Source organism: Pantherophis guttatus, chromosome 3, assembly GCF_059756535.1.
Source record: "Pantherophis guttatus breed Tessera chromosome 3, ASM5975653v1, whole genome shotgun sequence".
NCBI classification, from domain to species: domain Eukaryota; kingdom Metazoa; phylum Chordata; class Lepidosauria; order Squamata; family Colubridae; genus Pantherophis; species Pantherophis guttatus.
Window position 1 is genome coordinate 87,710,126 of NC_142065.1, and position 24,295 is coordinate 87,734,420.

The following is a 24,295-nucleotide window of genomic DNA, read 5'->3' on the forward strand; positions in this document are numbered from 1 at the left end:
GCCTCTGCCCATCAGGCAACTCAGCTGGGATCGTCAGAGGCTTTTAAAAGCATTTTTTTACAACCTCTTTGGCTGAAAAGGTTGTAGAAAAATGGTTTTAACAGTAAAAAAAAAAAAGTTGGTCACGCCCACCGAGTCACATTACCTCCCCCAAGCCACACCCACAGAACCGGTAGTAACAAATTTTACATTTCACCACTGGTCAATACCCTTTTATGACACATGAAACAAGCATTTTAAAATGAAATACTACTCATTGGAGCTATTGAGAGCGGTACTGGATGCACACAAGCAACACCCTGTCTGAATTAGATATAAAACCAGGCTAGCCCAGAATTTATAAAGAATTTCATAGCAGCTTGGGCACAAATATTGTTGACATACCAGGCAAGAAATCCTGATAATCAGTTCTTAGAGTCAAGTTAGCTTTGGGAAATGCTAGGACCACAACTGGCACAAGGCACAATCAAAGATTTTGATTCTGAAAGTGAAGACTGAATTCTTTGAACTACAGCATTAAAAGAACGGACCATAATCAGGTTTTATGATTAAATTTCAATTGTATTTTATAAAAAATAATTAACTTTCACAGAAGTGAAGAGATACAGGTACACAATGGCAGACACAATGGTATAAATACAGATCATTGAGAAACTGCTTGCAAGAGGTTAAAAACAGACTGTACAGCACCGCATCTGAAATTGTGTAATAGCCAATAGGATAGTTACTTTTTCTACCTTTAAAATAATCCAATCCATAACAGGTTAATTTTGGAACACTGCTTTTAAAAATTCACACCCTTGCCCCAAAGAATTCTTCTCAATTTTCCCTTAGATAATTGCCCAAATATACTTTAACGTTGAGCAATTTATTTTTGTTTTAAAAAATGATGATGGTAGAAAAAGACATTCATGCAGTTTTACACCACCGTTAGTCTCTGATTCTCATATAAGGCAGATCATTAATTTTGTTTGTTTTTCTTAAAACAATGTCTTTCCCACTGAAATAAGCATTTAATACTTTCCATGACAAAGTCACAGCAGGCTTTGTATACTGTTTAGAAAGATACCTGTATGATGAACAAGGTCATTTTTAAAAGAAAGACTTTGCCATGTTCGGAATACATTACATTGTAGAAAAATCCTCCTCCATTCATTTTTATTGAGAAAGAAAAAAAGAATTGAAAAGAAACCCAGCTGAATGCTTTTGAGTTCGGCACAATTAACACTCTTTCTTGGAGGCCAAAAGTCACGTTGACACCTATGTGTCATCTTCTGTTTTAATAATGTGGAAAAGAGTGACGTTGAATAGGACTTGGTGCCCATTATTCCAGGCATAGAGAGCTCTATCTCTGGCATTGTAGTCAAGCATCGATATATGGAAATACTGATTGTGAAAAGGTATGTCTGTGTATTCATACGTGGAGGTTTTTGTCGAGTACGAATAGTAGACCTTGGCTCCGGTTAAGTGGGAATTGGTGACGTACAAGGTGCCACAGATCATGAAAGATTCCCCAGCACTTCGCTTGGGGTACCCAGTGCTCCAGGTTTTCATCACTTCTAAGGTATCCTGATTCATCTGACTGATGACAATGTTGCCTGCATTCTGATTGGTTGCGTAGACAGCCCACAAACCTATCTCGTCAGCCATCAGATCGATATCAGAGAAGCCACCCCAGGTGTAGGGATAGACGTTGTGAAAGCCAGCATACTCCAGACTACGCTGAGCAAGCACCTGTCCAGTATCAAAACTATACTTGATGATGATGTTGCTCTGATATTTGTTGAAATAGAGAGACCCGTTGTAGACGACATGATTAGTTCCTGCCCATTTGAAAGGGAGGTTGTATGTCCTGGACTCTGCACCGCTGACAAAATCTGCTATGGATTTGTATTCACGGACAATTTTGTTGTTGGTGTAACTATCCATATACCAGACCTGAAAGTGAGAAGAAAACACGTGCTTTGGAAAATCAAATCAACACACTATTTTTAAATACATATATTACCCATCTCCCTGCCGCCCATATTTTGACTTACTTCCAGTAGCAAAAGAAAGCCAAATGTTCAAGAATGGATGCAAAAAGTTACCAAACGTTATTCGAGAAGGGTTGCAAAAAAGAGTAGATTTGCCCTTCCATAAATAAGAAAACAATGGGTTAACATTCAGGATTTTAATGCTGCAACATCGTCTAGGCTACAACTCGATTTGCTTTATTTATTTTGCAGCAAGCCTGCCCTCTTGTTTAAGTAATGTGAAAGTTGTAAATTTCTCTCTATGTGTTATGTAAACATACCGAAAAGATACACAAAAACAAGCCATTTAGCTGTTTAGTAATAATAATGGTAGGCACAGTGTTTTAAATAAACAGGTTGAACTGGAAGAATCCCTCCCTTCCATAGTGAAGTTGGATGGTGAGTGCCCAAAGAAGTAGAATTATGTGTACATATATCATCATCATTTTAGCCATTGACTATCCAGTGCAGGATGAAGTGCTTTTCCGCATGTTTTCAACCAGTTCTGATCCTGAGCTTTCTTTTGCCAATTGGGCCCCCAATACTTGCTGATGTCATTGATCCATCTTGTCTTAGGTCTATTTCATGGACACTTTTTTATCAGGTGGAATCCATTCTATGACTGCCTTGGTCCATCTGCCATCAGTCCTTCATGTTATGTGATCAACCCATTTCCATTATATTTATATTTATATTTTTATATCTGTTTCTATTTATATATCTATTCTATTCTATTCTATTCTATTCTATTCTATTCTATTCTATTCTATTCTATTCTATTCTATTCTATTTATGTGTGTGTGTGTGTGTGTGTGTGTGTGTGTGTGTGTGTGCATAAAAAGTTAAAATCTCGGGTGTTTTCCCACGTCATTAAAAATCTGTTAGTTAAAATGCTTAAAATCCTGGCTAAAATCCCATATACATATACATATACATATACATATACATATACATATACATATACATATACATACATACATACATATATGTGTGTGTGTGTGTGTGTATGTGTGTGTGTGTGTAGGTCTTTGGTTATTCGGGTTTTCTCCCGCGTAAAATTGGAAGTGTCTTGGCGACATTTCGATGAAATCTCATTCGTCATCTGCAGGCTGGTGTTTTTGGCTTCGTGCTTCTAAGAGCAATGTGTAATCGCAGCTGTTTCTTCCTTTTAACTGCCAGTGGGGGTGTGAACTGATTGCACGAATCAGAAGCATGAAGCCGAAAACACCAGCCTTAAGATGACGAATGAGACTTCATCGAAACGTCGCCAAGACACTTCCAATTTTATGCGGGAGATAACCCGAATAACCAAAGACCCACATACAAACACCCGCGAAAACCTCAGAAAACACACACACACACACACACACACACACACACACAGACAGACAGACATATATATGGGATACACACACATATACATGTAATACATGTAATTTTATATCTTTTAAAATTTTAATTCTAAAATTTTAACTTTAACCTTAACATTTTAATTTTTTGATGCTGTTTCTTATTTTTAGGCTGTATTGTGTACTATCCAGTGTCCCTCTTTGAGGGTAATGAGTGGTTCAGAAATGTAAAATGTAAATAAACAAACAAACAAATAAATAAATAATCCACCCATCCCACCATCCATCCATAAACATTTGCAGGAGTTCTAAGGGTTAGAGCAGTAAAAAAAAAAAGTAAAATGCTAGTGTAAATTCTCCTTGCTGAAAATGAGGTAGTAAGGACTGAACATCACAGGATGTCCATAAATGTCAGCTGGAACAGAAAAATGAAGAGACAGAAGGAGAGGTGGACTGATTGAATTCATTATGCATTGTGGAGGAGGCCATGACTGGCTCATCTACTGAACAGGTCCACTCCGATGAGAAGGTGAGAATATATTGCAATGTTTTCCTGCAGATCCTACTTTAGCATTCCAAAGTTAAAATAAGGAGCCCCTCTCATCTGTCCCCCTCAATCAAGATTTCCATTTTCATTTGGCATGATGATTATGGATGTGAAAACTGCACCCCATTTGCTAGACTTACAGATACCGAAAAAGATTTATTTCTCTCTGGCAATCAAGCTGCACCGGGAAGGAAAACGAGATTAGATGTACAAAGCATGCTTTGCATGCAGATGGTCCTAGTTCATCTCCAGTCAAATGGATCTCTGTAACTAGCATTTGCCTGAGCCTTTAGGGAATCATCGCCAGTCAGAATAAACTTTAAGTATAGCAGACATTAAAGTTTAAGACAAGCTTATTTGCCTGTTTATTTAAAACACTTTCATACTGCCATTCATTCTATTTAGAATTTCAGGGATAATAAATCAACCAGAAGAATTCCTTCATGGCTCCCAGCAAGAGAGAATATAAGCCACCTACTCTGTTGTTTTTCTCGGATGCTAATGGATCTGTCATCCAAGCTCCAAACCGGGTTCCAGATGTCTTGACTGTAATAGGACCAGTGATTTTCATCAATTTGCCGCAGGCTGAAAAATGAAAAAAAGAAAAGAAATCACGACATATGCTGACTGCTTCCATCTTCCTGGTCGAAGTGAGGATGGATTAAGAAATCAGTTTTTAGAAGCTAAGAAATGAACAATTAAAGCTTTGAAGCGGCTAAGAGACGATGGCTAGAAAGGGAATATGTTTAAATATTGTAGTGGCATAACCAAAAGTTAGAATAGGGATGGAAACTAGAGGGAAGGGGATTAATAAAATACACATTTTTATATAATAAGGAGAAGTAATAATAAGAGGAGAAATCAGAATTTGAATTATGGTATTATCAAGTATGTTAAAATAATATGGTGACTGGCATAAAAATAATAGATTGAACTATTGAGTAACCAAATAATGAAAGATTATAATCCAACACGAATATGTGCATGCTTGCCAAATGTAACAAATATGATTATAATATTTTATTTGTATTAAAATGTATGACATGTAGAATATGGTGATTGACGTGAAAATAACATATTGAAATATTGAATAATCAAATAATGAAGGATAAATTGTAAATTGAATAAGCAAATAATGGAAAATTATAATTTAACATAAATGTTTGTATTATTATTATAACTGATTGGCATAAAAATAATACACTGCAATGAAAGACTATAATTTAACATAAATATGTGTATTATTATTAGAATTAATAATAATATAGTGTAGTTGCCTGCCGCTTGCGCACATGGAGCTGCGTGTGCCCATTTGCCCGCCACACATGTGGAACCACCCCTCTCCTCCCTCCCGCCGGTCCGCCAAGATGGAAAGGTTGGGGAATTCTGACCTAAAGTATTCTGTTGCTCTGCTTCTACATGTTATGCAAAAAGGCATGGAGCAGGATGGGGAGATTTTTTTTATTTTTTATTTTTAAAAAGAGGAATATGTGTAAAAAGAGGGGAGCTTTGATCATGGACCTGCAGCTGCCATCCTGTGTTTTTCTGACTCCCCTCTGAAGATACCCTTGATCACATAATCCTGACCTTTGTGGTCATTCCCACATGCCACCCACCCCAGGCCTTTGCCTTTCCTGTACTGAATTTAGCTGTCAGTCACCAAAGGTTGCTCCTGCCTATTTTATTCGCTCCTTCTGATTGTTTATAGGCAAGCTAAATGCATGTAAAATGCTGTTTTTCCAGGATGCCTGTGGTGTGATGTATTGCTAGGGATTTTGTTGTACAAGGGCTGTTGGTCCTTTACTATTATACTGAAACTTGGTAATGGGTTGCCTTGTTTACTGCAATTTAATCATGCATAGCAGTTTTGCCTTGCTGTTGGAAACCCTGAGCATCCTTACTTATACAGGATATAAACATTTTAAAGAAAGAAAAGAAAATGTTGGTTTATGCTATTGTGTGTGGCTTTATCACACCAGAGTGTATGGGTTCTCCAAGTGGAAGGCTTATATAGCAATCTTCTTTTTTTGGCATTTTTCCTTTAATTGGATACTTTAAAGAAGATATATAAATAGATAAAAAAAAGACAAGAAAAAGGATACACAGAAACAAATAAACAGGATTTTCAAAGTATTAAGATTATGGTTTTCTATTACACCATTATTTAATCATGAATAGCCTAATTCGTTTTAAAAGATTAGAAATGGTTATTAAGCTCTAAGCCAAATATGAATATCAAGAACCATGGTCAACACACTATAAATCATGGAATAAGATGATGTGCCACATTAAATTCAATTTATCTTATTAAAAAGTCTGTTCTAATTTAGATATGCTGTAAAATTGAAAAATGGATGCTATGCACACTGAAACATAAATTTTGGGTGTGGAATGAAGGAATGGTTTCTAGTTTGAATTGCATTCTACAGCAGATTTACTTTCAAGACACAAAGTTATACTAAATATAGAAGATATCCTACAATTTAGCATTTCTCCTAATGAATGGATCAAATAATCTTTCCAGGAGAAAGCATATAATATCTTTTCAACAATTAGTATATTTATTTATTTATTTATTGGTTTGATTTGATTGAGCCTTGGTAGTACAGGGGTTTAAGGCACCCTGTTATTAAGCTGGTTATTAAGACCAGCTGCCTGCAATTACTGCAGGGTTTGAATCTCGCCAAGGCTCAAGGTTGACTCAGCCTTCCATCCTTTCTAAGGTAGGTAAATTGAGGACCCAGTTGTGGGGGCAATAAGCTGACTTTGTATAAATATACAAAAGTATGAAGGCTATTGCTGAGCACATTGTAAGCCGCCCTGAGTCTTCGGAGAAGGGCGGCATATAAATCAAATTAAAAAAAAAAATTATATGCCACCCTTCTCCGGAGACTCAGGGCGGCTTACAATGCATTAAGCAATGGCCTTCATACTTTTGTATATACCTGCTTAGTAGGGCTTTCGCCCCCCCCCCAGTGGTGTTCTTTTTTATACAAAGTCAGCTTATTGCTCCCACAATCCAGATCCTCATATATATAAAGCAAATTCTGTATACAGTATCTTCTGAGGGAATAGAGGTATAGTCTTCGATTTATAACCACTTGCTTAGTGACAGGGGTGGATTCTACTTACCTTTACTGCAACGGGAAGCTTCTGCGCATGCACAGTTTGTACCTTATGACATCTGGGTGGGTGAGTGGAGCTTCCCACCACTTTTACCACTGGTTCTCAAGAAACGGACAGAACCGGGAGCAATCCACCACTGCTTAGTGACCATTTGAAATTACAGTGGACCTCACAAAAGTTACTTAGGACCTTGTTCTGAAGTTGCCCCCCCTCCCCATCACGTGATTATATTTTGGATGCTTAGCAACTGGCTTGCATTTACGGCCATTTGCAATGTCCCATGGTCATGTGACCAAGATTAATGATGTTTTTGGCGAAAACTGCCTTTTACTTTCAGTTTTTGGCAAAAATGCCCTACAGTGAGCAATGGCTTCAATTTAACAACCACAGCATTGTTTGACGAACATAACGTTCATTTTATAACCACCACGTTTGCTTAATGACTATTGCAAAAAAGGCCATAAAATTAGGTTGATTATGTGGGTGACCCTCTTTGTGGCTATCATGATTTACAGTGTAGTGGGCAGTCTCCATTACAGTTCTAAATAGAGGACTTCCTGTATATGAACTTTTTTGTAAAGTTCAGTAAAAATAGTTCAGTTTGAAATGGGAATTAATCTTTTAAGATTGTTTCATTTTAAAGAAACTGTTTTTCCAAATTTGTTGGGCTTTATAACCTTGCCACCAAATGAAAGCTAATCTGTTATCTTCTTATCTTTTCTACTACCTTCTCCTATTGATATCTTATAATGATAGAACTTCGTTCTTTGTATGTACACCGAGATCTTATGCACCAGAGAAAAATTCCTTGTGTGTCTAGTCACATTTGGCCAATAAAGCTATTTTCCTCTCCTCTCCTCTCCTCTCCTCTCCTCTCCTCTCCTCCATTCCATTTCATTCCATTCCATTCCATTCCATTCCATCTATCATTACATTTCCAACAATTTTTGGATAATGAACTTCCAATTAGCTAAGAGAACTGGAGTAGAATACCAACAATAAAACACTGGATGATATTTATTTGTTGTTAATTTAATATTCAGAGTAAATTTAATGTCCTTCTTCAACTGCCTTTCCCACCGTTGCACATCTATTACTGCATTCCAGGTCTGCATTCATTGTTCGACAGTCTTACTATCTGTCACTTGTAAGAGATCTACAGCTAAAGCGAGATGACCTCTAGGCAAGCAGCTGGAAAACAGAGTTATCCCTATCAGAAACACAGCCAACCTATTGGATATATAACGAAAATATAACACAAGCTTTTCAGTTGTAGAAGCAAAAGAACAGAATGCAGCATTAAAAATTGAATTGATTTCTACCTTCATCTGAGATCTCTCAAATTAACTACACTCCAGAGATCTGGATTTTTTAATCTTCTTTTAAGGGAATGCTATGCTTCTTGTTAATCCTAATAATGTGTGACTAGTGAAATGTGAAAAGGCCTTGGCTAGCAATGGCTTGGCATGAAGTTGCCTGCTTTGGGCATTAAATAAGGCAATATTCTCCCATTTTTCTATTTTAATTTAAATTATTGTGTGATATTGTTTGCTGCCCAGAATCAATTGGATTGAGCTGGGTAGTTATAGAAATTGAATAAAATAATTAAACAAATATTTCCCCATTCTGCTTTACATTATTGCTTTTCTCTTATTTACCCCACACATTTGACAAATTCTATTCAAAGGGAATAAAATATGCAGCTTAATTGGATTTATTTAGCAGTGAGAAATATATACAATTAGATTCAAGTCCAGGATTCATTTCTGACAGCACTTCTCGCTACATTCAAATTGGATTTTTAAGAATTTCCATAGAGATTGAACAAAAATAGGGCTAATGTGCCAACTGTAATTTATTACCAATTATTTTTTTAAATCTTCTGCATGTACTGCATGTGTATGTGCTTGTGTATAATTATTGTTTAAAAGGCATGTTTAAAATGCATTAGACTACTTTTGAAATGAATATCTTGACATAAATACAGAGGTCTTGCTTTTATATTGCAGATGAAAGTGAAATCATGATTCAATGAACTCTTTAAAAATGTTTATAAATATGGCATAATCCTGAAACATAAATGGATGTGTTTTTGGAAATTGGCTGCATAGTCCCCTGGTTTCTAGGATGGTGCCTTAACCACTAAACCAAACTGAACAGACTCAATCAGCCATTTTCCTTTACTTACAATGAGAAAAATGCTCCAATAATTTGTCTTAAAACATCCCATTCATTGCCAAACCAAATAGGTAGGAAATAAATTGAAACTAAATAGACCTTGAAGATTAAAAATGATGCAGGCAGGAAGCAAATGTCATGGAAGTGTGTGTATCTTCTCATCCTTTTCCAGAAAAGGAGTTCTGAGATGAGTTTGCTCTAAAAGTTTCCCTTCAAATGGCATCCAGTGAAGCAATGCAGAAACAGAGAAACTTCCAGCATGCTGGCCTTACATCCTTGCCCTTTGAGGTCCCAAATGAGGTAGGATAGATAAAGGAAGAGACCAGACTGGGGTATTAATAATTTTGGCATTAACTCCATTCCCAGAGTGTGCAATTTCAGCTACAGATTCTGAGAAGTTAAGCGGACTAATTGGATGCCATGTAAGCTTTAAGTAAAGGCATGACAGTGATTGGGATGACGACAGAATAAAATCCACCATGGTTCCTGGTTCAGTTTTTCAGTTTTGCTTTAAATCCAATGATTCTGGTTTCCTAAATAAAGTTCTGTTTAGGTATTATATTTACATTTCTCTCTTGGGCTTAATATTTGGGGGCCTAAACCGAGTTGCACAACTGCCCAGAGTCATTTTGTAAAGTGATGTGGGCAGCATAATAAATTTAACAACAACAACAACAATTATCTGCATGCAACCTTTCCAAATATGTGGAGTTCAATCCCGAATCCAAAAGGTGCCACCCATTTGTAATTTTAAGTTGGAAAGAAGAATAAGGGGGATCAACAATAGGAACATCTGTTTTGATTTTTATTTGTCAAGGTTCCAAGTAATACCCCCAATGAAAGAAGATTCCGAGGCTTGAGTTTCCTCAAAGTTCCACTTTATTAGAGATGTCATATTGGCACATCTGGGAAAACCCGAATCTGAAAGTTTCCAGGTTTTCTTATCCCAAAAGAAAGTTCAAGTCCCTGCCCAGCAACCACATGTCCATCACACGATCCAATCAGACACCATCCAAAACTGGAGATGCCTCCCAGTCACCTCATCGCAGCTGCAGAGCAAGGTGGCCTTGATTCTCAGAGAAAAGAATATTATTTTGACTATCTATCACCCATACTCTATACAATCTCCCCTCCCATTTTCTCACAATAGAAAATATGGCAGGGCTGAGAGCCCAAATGTAAAAGATGGCTTCCAGGTCTGACATTGTTATTTTATTTTATTTTATTTCAAATACTTCTTTGTCCAGGTTCAGCATACTTAGTGGAATACGGACTTCTATATGCCATTGAAATCCCCACTGTGACCTCAGTCCCTTATGTAGCACAATCTTGACTACTTCGGGGACTGTGTGAGGCCTAATCAAGGTTGGAAACCAGGCACACAGCAACATTTTTTTTCTTTTACTCCTGTGTCCCAAAATCTTCATCTCTCAAAACAACAACAACAACAAAGGCTACCTGTGTGCGTTAATTTAGGGAACACATACCACCAAGTGGAAATAATGGAATATTTTGTACAAATACACTGGCCTGTTTGTTAAATATAACTAGAGCAATATACAATGCGAGTAAAGTATACATAGAATGATGAAATGCTAAGTATATGGTTCACGGTTGAACAAGGAGGAAGACAAAACTGTTTGTTGCCCCCATAGTTATTTAATGCATTTGTGGAAAATATATAAGAATGTTTGTGATAACCTCAGAGACCAGTTCTGCCGTCTAGCAGGGCAGACTGAGAAATGTGTGAATGCAGGAAAGAAACCTTATTGCGTAACGAACACAATAAAATGAATAGGTTTAAATAATGTAATGTTTGCATACATATGAAGTTGAAAGTAGATTGCTGAATGTGATAGCTGTCTATAGAAGTAAACTATGTGAAAACTAATATAAGACTATTATATCCTATTATACATACACACATATTTATATTTATTGTCATATTATACTATATTATGTTATGTTGTTACATTATATTATTAAATGGTTCAGAATGAGCATGAAGTAAGGCAAATATGTATATATTTATGGGAAAATGAATACAAAATTATTGCAGTGACATTAAAATCCTGCTGCTTGGGGATATCTTTGTATATGCACATGTAGATGACACCATGCTACTGACTGAGAACTTAAATGATTTGCAGAAATATATCTAAATGGTAAAAAAAAAAACTAGCGCAAAGAAAAAAATAGAATATGTTGGTAGAATATTAATTAAAAATGGGGGGAAAAACAAATGGAACAATTTTAATACATCCAAATGTGGGTAGAAATGTAGAGTAGTTATATATGATCTGCTTCAAGGAATAATTATTTTTCAAAGAAGCATTCTGCCTATTTTGTTACGGAAATAAAAGCTGTGTACATCCAAAGAAATAAAAGAAGCAATTAGAAGGCAGTGGGAGTAGGATTCTGGAAAAGTATGTGTTGCAAAACAAGAAGAAATATATCCAAAATAAATGAGTGCTAATCAAATGTTGACTGATTGCAAAAATGAATAACCTGTATCAAAAAAGTTCACTGATATGGGTTAGTTACATAAAATGAATGAAACTGAAACTGAAAATCAACTACATGAATGAAAAAGTGAGTAAATTAAGAATGTTAATTTAAACTAATTTGATCTATTGTTATTCTCTTTTTCTTATCTCAGACTTTTATTCCCTTTGGCTTAGTATTTTTCCAAAGTCTTTTTCTGCATTCTGAATAATGTTGCGTATTTCAAAAGGGAACAGAACAATGCACCTGTGTCTATGAAAAATTATGATCGTTAGCATCACATTAGAAAGCCAACTGCAAAAATCCATACAGCAAATCTAAAGGAAAATCCCTTAAAAAGGCCCTAATAAGAGTGTCAGTTTTCATGGAGCAAGCTTATAGGACAATCACGTTTGGCATACTGTCTAAGTTGACAGTATGTGCTTAGCTAACCCGTGAACCTGATGAATGGATTTGGACAGGCTTGCTATGATTATGGTGTGTTTGGGTCCCTGTCTGATATCCATCTGATACATCTTTCTAGCAGGTCTGAGTTTGTACTGATGTTTGGTTGAAAAAGAAAGAGGCTGTAGCAGTCATAGTTCAGCACATAAGGGAGGAATAAGCTTCATTAAACCAGCAAAGGAGTCAACAGGGTCTGACAGAAGAAGTATCTCACCACAAGGAAAAGACTCAGAGGAACAAACCCAGCGGAAGACAATGATAATGAAAAACTAGAGGCATACAAGACATTCTTTTTCATAGTCTCACAGAAGAAACAGTCTCTGAATCTCCAGAACAGTTTTTTTTTTTTTTAAATTTGATTTATATGCCACCCTTCTCCGGAGACTCAGGGCGGCTTACAATGTGCTCAGCAATAGCCTTCATCCTTTTGTATATTTTATACACAGTCAGCTTATTGCCCCCACAACTGGGTCCTCAATTTACCTACCTTAGAAAGGATGGAAGGCTGAGTCAACCTTGAGCCTTGGCGAGATTCGAACCTGCAGTAATTGCAGGCAGCTGGTCTTAATAACCAGCTTAATAACAGGGTGCCTTAGACCACTGTACTACCAAGGCTCTACCAAGGTTCCATCAATAAATCTTGATTTCAGCAAGAAATTGACAAGATATGTCATTAGAGTCTGATTATTAAGTTAATTAACATATGGGCTGGATGGTGTGGAAATGAATTGGTTAGATAGCCAGCTTAAAAAGCAGACTAGAAAAATTGTAATTTATTTATTACATTTATAGGCCACCATCTTACCACAGGGTAACTCTGATCAATAACTGCAGGTAAGAATTAGTGAGGCATCATAAGATTCAATCTTTAGTCCTATAGCCTTCAATATTTTTATAACAACTTGGATGAAAAGCTGAAAGAAATGCTGAGTAGATTTGAGATGACATAACTAGGGATAGCTAATTGCCTAAAATAAAACAATTAAAAGAAGTTGTGTTTGACAGGGTAGCATGGAAAGCACTTGCCTATAAAGTCACAAAGACGGATAGGACTAAATGGTTAAAAACAAACAAACAAGCTTGTCTAAAAATGTAGAAATAAAATTCAAAACAATTTGTGGTAGGTTAGAAAATAACAGTCTGAAGTTTAATGAAAATACCTTGGAAAATATCATTGGGGTCAAATCCACTTAGGTTAGAGTTAGTCTCCATGAATTCTGAGCGGAAAATGGACATCACCAATGGATTTGGAGCACCTGGGTATGCTTAGCAGGGTGCTGACTAGCCTGCCTTAACTACACTTCCTGCTAAAATACCTTGGAAAATCCCATTGGGGAACAAATCCACTTAGGGTTAAAGTTAGGTCTCAATGAATTCGGAGAGCAAAATGGACATCGCAAATGGATTTGGAGTGCATTGTTATGGTTAGGAGTGCGGCGACTTTTCGAGCCTGCCTTATCTATGTTTTGTAGTAAAATACCTGGGAAAAACCCATGGTGGGGGGGCATGTATTTAGGATTAGAGTTAGATCTCCATGAATTCAGAGAACAAAATGGAGATCTTCAAGGGATTCACAGCGTATAAGTATGCTTAGGATGGCAATGACTTTTGAAGCCTCCCTGCCTGTGGAACATCATCCCAGCAAAAATAAGAATGATCCGATTTTGACACTCTTTCAAAAAGCCCTGAAGGGATCGTTTTTCCAATGGGCCTGGAGACCGCATCAAATGGGTCTCCAGGCCCAGTTGGTTTTACTGTTGTCGCCAGGGAAGGTAAGGGTTTCTGGTGTTTTGTATTGTGGTTTTATTTCTGCAAGCCACCTGGAATAACTGGGAGTGAGTTGGGCAGCCTTATAATTTTTAAATAATGAATGAATGAATAATAAATAAATAAATTATAAGCAAATAAAATAAATTTGCCTTTATCTGAAATAGCCTGCCTTTTTGAATTACTGTGAATGTATTGAGGAAATGCCACCGAGGAGAGATCTAGTCACACTAAGGATGACAATGATGTCTCAGTTCTTCTAGAAGACTGCTAAACTGATGTCTCTAGTGTTTCCAGAAGTAATGTACAACAAAACCATCACCTTCTGAGATGAACTGCAAACATTAGAAACTGTGAATGTGTTCTGGCATTTACTGATAATGCACCTTTACAGTTTCTAATAAGTGCCTCTCGCCACTATTTTTATAGTCAAGGATTGTCAGTAAGACAAATGTCTCCACTGCTTCTGTCCATTAGGGATATAATTTGGGATGTGAAGTGACCTGATTGCCAAATACATTTCCTGCAGCAGTGGAGATGGTTGGCAGGCATTCACAGGGGCTGTGTCTGAGCTTTGGGATCAGTTTAAGTGCCAACTTAAATCTCAAAGCACATAGCAGATCTGTGTTTCATTCTCCAGCTAGAGAAGGAAAAGTCCTGCACGCATTTCCCTCAGACAGTGCGAGAATACAGGAGAAAGGCAACTGATCCCATCTGCCATTCCTGTCCCTTTGGGATCTACCTAGATATGAGTGGCTATCTGACTATCACAAGGAGGAACATCACAAGAACAAACTTCAATGCTTTTTCAAAGGTTCATACGGTGTTATCAGGTTTCAGTTTCTGGGCACAATATTTTCACCTTGTATAACTAGCACATGCTGGCCATTACACACCCAGATACAAATCCTGCTTGCATTTTTTTAATATGTGGACATGCCTTAGATCACATACAGCTTATTCCATCAATTCTGCATAATTCATTCATACCTTATAAATTCCTTCTGGGGAAGTTTCATCATTCCTAATAGAATACCAAGAAAATTTCCTCTTATTCCTCAGTCTCTTTTGCATATTTTTCATCAATGAAATGGCAAGTGATTAAGTATTTCTAGTGATAACTAGAGACTCTCAAAAGAAATATCACATGCATAGATTATTTTTCTTCCTGTTCATATAGCCATAATCCTTAATCGACATCTGGTTTCAAAGATATGTCAAGGATGTATTATTGAAAAGATAACTGAATCTAAAGGTCCTACTCAATATATTTCCAACTTACTACCTTGTCTTTAGGAAAATCTTGTATACGTGAAGGGGAAAATATTACAGTATAATGTTTCTGTATTGGTATCCAGAATTTATGATTCAGTTTAACATTCAGAAGTCTGTAAAGGATTGATATGGCTAATGCTACTAGTTTCCCTTACTGATTAAAGGTATTGCTCATGATTTTGTTGCCAGAACTGAAGGATTGTGGTTTTTGAGTTCCCCTTTGTACAACTGTTTTCCATCCAGTTACTTTAGTTTATTTGCATTTGCTCTTTTAGATGAATATAAGTTAAGTAATATTTTCCTCCATTAATTTTTTCACCCCTTATTTAACACAATTCGTGGCAATCAACTACATTCTCTAGTGTACCAGATGTATTCTGTGTTCAGAAATGAACAACCTGTAGAAATAAAAAAAAAAAAAAGCCACTCTTTTGAAGCTAATGTTGGGCAAATGAGAATGAAGATGGTTTAAGGGGATGTCCTTAATGCATACTGATTTGGAAATAGTTCAGGGATACTTGCTTATAGTTAAAGATGTCTGGCATTAGAAAAATGATCCATTACTTGCCTAATGAATATAAACATTCATAAATACAGTGAAATACTGTGTGCATTTGGAGCAGATTTTTTTCTGGTCCATAGTACTGTAGACAATTGCTACTGATTAAATTTATTTTGTGTGCTTATACATTAACAAAATAACTAGTTTGTGTTTCCTCAGAAGGGCAATTTGGCCTGGAATTATGTTGGGAGTGGGAACAGAAAGAACTGCTGGCAAAGCATCACTGAATTTATCGTCCAGCTGTTTGATTATGTCAAGTGCAATCTATTTGTTTAGGGCTATACCAGAATGGTGTTAACTAAGTCAAGTCCTGCTGTTGTGTGTGTCCTTCTGATATTGTGTACTGTATGTGTGTGTAGAACAGAGGGTGGTAAAGCTAAGGATGTGTTGCATAGACTACTGTATTAAAGACATATGTTTCTCCTTCATGGTCGATGGGCTATCTGAACTAATTGAATGATCCACTAGTATCTTGAAGATCTGGTAGAGCATGAATGCCACCCAACTGGCAGACATTCATCTCTGACAAAATTGATCAATTTCAAAGAGCCTCCAGCGTTTCAGTCATTTTTTAAAATATTTATAGTTCACTTGTTTAACTGTATACTATAGGAAGTCATACATTCACTGATCCTTTGTTTATTTTCTTCCATACCCATACTACCTTGTCATTCCCTCTCACTCCTCCATCCAAAATAAATCTTCCCTAAAGGCAAACCTTTAAAAAAAAATAATCAGTCTAGTTTAAAGCCCTGGGATTTCCCTAATAAAATTAACTAGATCTGATCCTGCTTAATTCCCCCTGCCCCCCAAAGTCATTTAGATGTAATTATCTGTAGTTTTGTACTCCATTCTCGGTATCTTTGAACATATAAAACAAAATCAGAAAAAGACAAAGTAGAAATAATCTAGTACTCCTCAGTGGCTATGGCCAGCAACTTTGGAAGAGCTTCAAGACTCTTTCAAAGTTGCTGGTGATACTGTATCCTGATTGTAAAAAGAAAAATTTAAATGCATGATAAGCAATCACATTAACTGTATTTAGAGAATTAAAATCTAATTACATTCCAATTAAGTTTTTGGCTCAGCCCTGTCTATAGCATGTCATTCAAACACCAAGGGTAGCTCTGTTCAGAAAAGATTGTACATGCCTGATCCAGCTTATGCATTATGAAGCATCCCTGTCTAAGGCTGCAGTGAACTGCAATAGTCTACAGTTTCCAAAATTACCCCTGTAGATCTATTGCTTAACGGATATGGGTCACAAGAGATAGCTCTAATTAGTTTTACTAGATCCAGCATTGGATATAATTCCTCACATGGTCACTAACACAACTATGATTTGGGAAAAGCCAACATAATTTGACATATGTTTATAGAGGCCAAATGGAATGTAACTCAGATTAGTGTGATGGTCCACTGACTGCCAATTTGATTCAATTTCATAGTTGCCAGAGGATAGAGGTTGCAGAACAAAGTTAAAGGAAAGAAGGAATATCATTGTTACAAATCCCGTCTATGAAGGAGTGTCATCTGATGTGACCCAGAAAGAAGCATTTTCTGCTGCGGCACCCACTCTTCAGAACCTCATTCCCCCGGGGCTTAGGTTAGCCTCAACCCAACTGGCCTTTAGGGAAGTCCTCAAGATATGTCTTTGGCATCATGCTTGGAGGTCAGGCAGTAGTGGAGATCTTCTTTGGAAGTTATATATTGAATTTGATGTAGTGACTTATTTGGCCACTGATTTTTTTTTTAATGTGGTTTTTATTGACAATTTTACAGATCAATTTAGCCTGTTTTCAGTGTTGCTTTTAAATTGCCGTGATCTGCCCAAAGTGACTTAGATAAGATGGGTGGCCATACAAATCAAAAAATAATATAAAATATATTATAGGACATGGGGGCATGGAAGGGTTCCCGGCAAAGCAGATATGAAGACAGCAACGAGGAATGAAAGGGTGAACTTACTCAGTTTTTTCATGCAATCTCGAAGTCTGGTTTCCAAACTGAGGACTCGTTGATGTAGCTCTTCATAATCATAAGCGCCAATTTCCTCTTGGATTCCAGTAAGTACTGAAGACAGGTTTCTAATCTCCTCTTTGAACTGGGTGATTAACTTGGCATCCGTTTTGTACTGCTCCAGAACTGGTATCAATGGTAGAAGATCATCCATCTTTTCCTTCAATTCCTGTGAAAAAGCAGTCGAGTGTGCATTAGGGAAAAGTAAAAAGTGCCCTGTCCTTTAAATTCCTTAATGAGATCCTTTTAGGCTTATTTTCACATCTACTCTTGTGATTTTTATTGATCCTGGTATGAAAATGATGATAGCTGTTCTGTGAGACAGTTAGGGAGCTAAAAATAAATGGCTTCAAGCTTGGAGTAGTAGAACATATGAAGTACTCAATTTTTATCTTACTTAAAATAAATCACTTTCTTTTAAATCAAGCCTTTTCCACTACTATGAAATCCAAAGCATTTTAAGGACAACTTGCCTGATCAGAAATAGACTGTTTTGCCTGCTTAATAATTGACACATATTCATATATTTGTGTTATACTACTACAACTTTTCTCACATGACTGATTACTTATGCCAACGTTTATTCTTGAACTAAATTGCAATTGCCATTCTACCAAAGTAAGACAAAAGATAGAAGAACTGCATCTTTAAAACAGCTCACAAGACTACTTCAATGAGAAAAAGCTTTGCAGTCAAGCATGTAGCTTGGTTTACTAATAAAATATTTTGATTTTTCAATTTTCTGGATTAATTCCTACTTCTCAACTGCCATTAAAAGTAATCTTCAAAATATCCCATAGCTATTTTGCTGGTACTTTATAATTTGGGATGTGTTTGTATGTGGTGGCATTATAAACCTGCACTTTAATGAGTTTCATCAATCATTTTGAAACTGTTTTTGAGAAGTGCTTCAGGAATATTCACACTGTTCTGTTTTGGCTCGGTGTAACTAATTCTTGTCAGCTTCAGCTGCTGTTGTGCTTTTTGAAATTGTATTTCAAATTGAGTTGCTAGAGAATGAGTGTGTAATGAACCTCAGTCCCAGTGCTTTTACATCTGTCAATGACACTGCTTACAGTACTCATTTTATGGGTGCAAAATTAGCATTCATTAGAAGGACCGCCTTGGGATTACTGAATGAAATCCCTTTATCACTGTTAATATCTATGGAGGGTTTCATGAATAGCATTTATAATTAAAACAGCATCTCTGTGCTGTTGTTATAGTTACATTTTAAGGGAGTGGGAATTGGATGGGAAAACAGCAACTAAACACTTTGAATGGGTTAGTGCTAATGATTTGAGGAGCACTTGAACATTTTTGTTTAGGATAGATGCTGAGAGATCTGAGATACATCTGAAAGAGCGAAACTATAATACGAAATTAGGTAAAACCAGCAAAACACACTCGTCTATTATGTTCAATTTTACTCTCATTTCATGTAAAGCTTCTACTGAGGGGAAAAGAGCAGACCATTTTCAACAAAACCTAAAATAAAACATACAAGTCATGTTTTTGAGGGAGGATGGGGAGAAGAAGAAAGAAATTCCTCCTTTGGCATCCAAATATTTAGAGAGAAATGGAATGGTTAAAGCAGACAGAGGTTGTGACTTTGTAATGAAAGGCCCACCCCTTTTTCATATGCCTGCCGTTTTTACTTTTTTTTTTTTTTTTTTGGCCTTTCTTGTGGTTGCCCCTGAAATGAAAAAGGATATGGGCTATAATAAGATCAAAACCCACCATGAGTGACAGATTCATTTTTGGCCCCATCACTTGGAATGATGAGGCAGCTACCAGAAGTATGGAACCTGTAGTGAGAGCTGAATTCTATCTAATGTGACCTGTCTTAAGGAATGTGACAATTCCTTAAGTCAGAATGCACAACTTTTTTTTGTGCTGAGGTCAACACTGTGCTGTTGAGTAGCAAACCTGAGTCTGCACAACAAAAAAGGTTGAGATAAAGACATGGGCAAAATCAGGGGGGAAAAAACCCCAAGTTAGATATGACTGAATTCACTTTTAAATGCCATTAACTAAATCCAGTTAATAGTACTCCATATATATTTAAGAATTTGATCATGCTAAAAGTTATGGCTCGATGAGAATATTTAGAAGGGTTTTGGTACGGGCGGGCAAATGTTTTGTGGGCTAGATGTGGCTGTCCACCACGAGAACACTCTAAACTATTCTATCATTATGTCTCTGTTAGTCCATCACAGGCATTTAAGTTGTTATTATCAATCCAATGAGCTTTGGTTTATAGCTCAAAAAGGCAGCTTGTATTTTGCCTCTCTAGCAAAATGCTGGTTATTGCCCAAAAAAGGAGAAATGCAGCCAAAAACCAGTTATTAAAACAGTTAATTCGGTGAGCTGATCTTTTGTTTTCTGCAGGAATAAGTTGGGTACCTCTTTGTATTAAAGACTGATTTCATCTCTTGCCTGTACATATTTTTACCTAACGAAAGGTGACTTTTATGAAAGAAGCTATTGTATTGTACAGAAACTGTCATGGTAGAGAAAGGAAGGAGGGGAAGGAGGGAGGTTTTCAGCTATTGACTTTCTGCTTCCATATCAGAGACATCCTTGTTATCAAATCATACAGCACGTTGGAAGATTGTGAGTTCTCTTGTTTTGCCCTTATTTCAGTCACATTTTTCCAGTCTGTGGCTGTACAATGTCTGAGCACATACATAAACTAGACTGCAACCTACTGGCACTAGTCCAATTCAAAAACTCTGGAGGCACCATTATTTTCATGGCATCCTGTCCAATAATGATAATAGAAAGCTTTATGAGAGAGAGAGAGAAAAATGACAATTACTTTCAGCTCAGATTCAGTAACCAGCTGCAGCGATGTGGGAAAAGGCATCAGTATTCCTTACCAAACTCCTTTCCCTTTCAAGGAACTGCTCCTGAAAGTCCTAGGACAGTGATGGCTAACCTGTTTGCTGTTGCATGCCAAAAGCGGAGGGAGCACGGTGGGGTCGCGTGCGTGTGTGTCCACACCCATAATTCAAAGTGCCCTGTGCATGCGCATACGACCCCCCCTGTGCTCCCCCCACTTTTGGCACGCGATGGCACGGTGGGCTTTCTAGGAGCCCGGGGAGGGTGAAAACAGCCTGTTTCCCGACTTCTGGTGGGCCCGGAAGGTCTGAAAATCAGCTGGCTGGTGCACGCATGCGCACTGGAGTTGAGCTAGGGCAATGGTCATGTGCCCACAGATATGGCTCCACATGCCACCTGTGGCACACATGCCATAGGTTCGCCCTCACGGTCCTAGAAGCTTCTTTCACTGCAAATTTTATCATTGTCTCCTGCCAAAGAATGTATATTCCATCCAAGGTCATGAGTTCCATTTTTCCAAATTGTATTCTAATTCTGAGGAGGAAGTTAAATCAGATTAACTTCAGAATTGCCCATATTGTATAGATCTCTTTCCAAGGCCCCTAAATTACTTAAATGGCTTTTGCCCACTTTTAAAATAAGCAGATATTGTGAAATCAGTATTGTACACCCTGAAGAGATTTACCTTATGAGGGTTGTTAGCAGTGCATCATATCGTACACTGATAGTGGTGACTGTGTTAAAAGCACATTTAAATTAATTGTATTTACCTCTTTACCTTAATAAAATCTATTTTCTAAAATTCATTTGGGAAACATTAGCATCAGTGGGGAGTCCATAGGTAAAGCTAAAGTGGATGTATTTCACACACCTAATTTAGAAAGACTGAAATTGCAGTGCTAAATTACAAGCAGAAATGTTATTATAATGAATGCATTAGAGGAAACTAGGCTCCCTTTGCAACTTCTAATTTTATACTCATGAGAGGAAAAACCCCATTTACTTTAGCTGCCCAGAAATTTTGAGCAAGAATGGTTTGGAAAGGATGAATTGGGAGAGTGTTTTATTAGAGAGAGTATCATAAACTCAGACCTTTTCAAATGGACATTAAATTCCCTTTCTGTTCCAGAGAACTTAATTTATGAATGCAGCACCACCACTACATAAGTCAATGAAATTTTTTTTCAGTGTTGGCTTCAATATGCTTTCAGAATTTTTGTACAGATAAAAGGCAAGATTTATAGATTCTTATCTAATTTTCAGACTGTTCTTTCTGGAATAAGTTAGGGCCGTGATGGCAAACCTAATGCATGCATGCCAAGAGTGGCATGGAGAGCCTTCTCTGCTGCCATGTGCGCTGTCGCCCCAGGTCAGATCTCCGTGACATTTCTTCTGTGAGCTTCTGTTTCCCTGCAAACGACGAAACAGAAGCTCACGAAAGAAAAAGATCTTATTTCTTGCCATGCTGCCGGTATTGGGATGTCCCGCCTCCCAGCTGGTCTTTGGGTCTCTGCTGCGCATGTCTGCACATGTGCATCTCCGTGCATTCGCACATGTCCACGCTATCAATTTGGGCATGCACGCACATGCAGTTTGGACACTCTATGCCTAAAAGGTTTGCCATTACTGAGTTAGGGTATCTCCATACAGTAATGTATTTAATCTTGTATCTTTTTTTTTTTTTTAATTGAACATGAAAGATATGGATCTATTCCTATAGATATTATCCTCGGGTTACAATGGCAATTGGGACCAGAATTTCGATTTCAAATTTCCTACCATGTCCCAACATCTGTCGTGCTGCTGCCTGACTTCTATGGCTGCTCGTGGCCAGATGCCACATTGTGCCAGTGCCGCCGCTCATACACGCAACAGCACGCCACACCATGCAATCTTCTGCTATGAGTGGTGGCACTGGCACGACGAGCCATGTGGCATCCTGCCACAAGCAGTGGCAGAAGTCAGACAGTGCCACGACAGATGTCGGTGCGTAGCAGGCCTGGCTGCGGTGGTCCTAAGGTAAGCGGGTAAGACATCCCCCGAAAATAAGACGTGATGCTTATTTGGGGCCCAAAAGAAAATAAGACTGGGTCCTATTTCGGGGAAATACAGTATGTACTTAAGTGAGTAAATAGCCCTAGAAGGGCTGGGGTGCTTTAGACTTCCTTATTATTTAGTATAGAAACCAAGCTGACTGCTTTTCCCTCCATATGTAGACCACAATTAAGCGAGCTCCTGAAGGAGAGGTGGAAGTGGTTGGAAACAAACAAGCAGTGCAGGCTGGTAATGTTGTGATTTTATTTAGAAGATGCAGATCAGTGTTGAGCAATTTTTGCCTCCTGTTCTCAAGATGCCACTTAGAGGGATTGCAGTTCTCCAGTCTTCTAACCCTGCTGAAAAGAATGGCTGCTGATTTGCTGCTGAACTGGCCTTCTTATTAATCTATCATGAGATGCGATGTTGGCTAAACTTGGCTGGTTTCAAAAAAGAGGTGGATCAACTCATGGAAGTCATGGGGATCAATGGTTATTAGCCTTGATGGCAACATGACTGCTTCTTGAAGGCCATTTGGTGAGAAACTGATTGGCTTCTCTGTTCAGATGTTTGACCACTGCAAGAAAGACTGTTGAATTAGATGGGCCAGGAGTTCGATGCAATAGGGCCATATTTATGCTCTTATTTATGAATTCCTAGACAAGTTGGTACCAGAATGTTCTTTTCTTATTTAGTTTCAGCTGGCTACTACAACCAATCAGGAAGACAATACTCAATTGTACCAATAAAGGAGAGTATTTGTAGTTTATGGTTGAAATGAGGAGTCCTTGGTGCTCTCCCAGCTTGGCTGTTTTCTTGCAGATGTTTCATTATCCAACCTAGATAACATCATCAGTGCTAGTGTGCATCATAGTGCTAGCACTCATTATGTTATCTAGGTTGGGTAATGAAACATCTGCAAGAAAACAACCAAGCTCAGAGACCACCAAGGATCCTTCACTTTCTATTGCGGTGCTGCTAACAGCAAAATATTTACTGATTTTATACAGCTTTGGAACATGTGGAATGTTGACGCTTGGGAGCTTTTTGAAAACTTTCAGAAAAGAAAGATGAATTATGTACTTCGTTCAAATTGATGGAGTACTTACACAATCGGAAAAGAAGGACACACACTTAATAAATAAAAATAAATAATAAGCACCTGGGACCGCTGCTGTATTATTACAGCCACAATTGCATTTTGTACTATATTTAGAGTAGTGGCCATAATTGTGGAAACCTTTTGGGAAAAGTGTATTTTCTAAAACTAGCTAATAACACCACTTTTTTTTGGAGTAATACCATAAAATTATATATCAATGGACAGATCAAGAATGTAATGCAATAACTTTTATGAAGGATATGCTATTAGAATAGCAGTTATAGTGTAAAGAAGAAAAGTGAAACACGTAGAAAAAACACGATATACAAAAATTATCACCATAGAAAAAATGAGATATACAAAAATTATCACATCAGTTAATACTTAGTTGGGTAACCTTTAGCATGAATTACGGCCTTACAATATCTTCCCAGGAGTGAACCAAGTCTTTTAGTTCTGCAGCTGTTATAATGTGAAAACAAGATTGAATGATTGCTTCTATTAACTGGGTTTTATTGCTGGGTCGCT

At 37.4% G+C, this 24,295-nt stretch overlaps 1 protein-coding gene across 3 annotated transcripts in view; it reads right to left on the reverse strand.

Annotated features, from left to right (window-relative positions):
• Positions 1-540: 540 nt before the first annotated feature.
• The window catches only part of OLFM3 (olfactomedin 3), a 214,264-nt gene continuing 190,509 nt past the window's right edge, over positions 541-24,295 (reverse strand). For all 3 annotated transcript variants that reach the window (XM_034437365.3, XM_087889995.1, XM_034437364.2), the window contains exons 4-6: positions 17,737-17,956; positions 4,390-4,496; positions 541-1,938 (exon numbers count right to left, since the gene is read on the reverse strand). In XM_034437365.3, the coding sequence (XP_034293256.1) occupies positions 1,261-1,938; positions 4,390-4,496; positions 17,737-17,956 (1,005 nt within the window). In that variant the 3' untranslated portion in view covers positions 541-1,260. The remainder of the gene's footprint in view (positions 1,939-4,389; positions 4,497-17,736; positions 17,957-24,295) is intronic.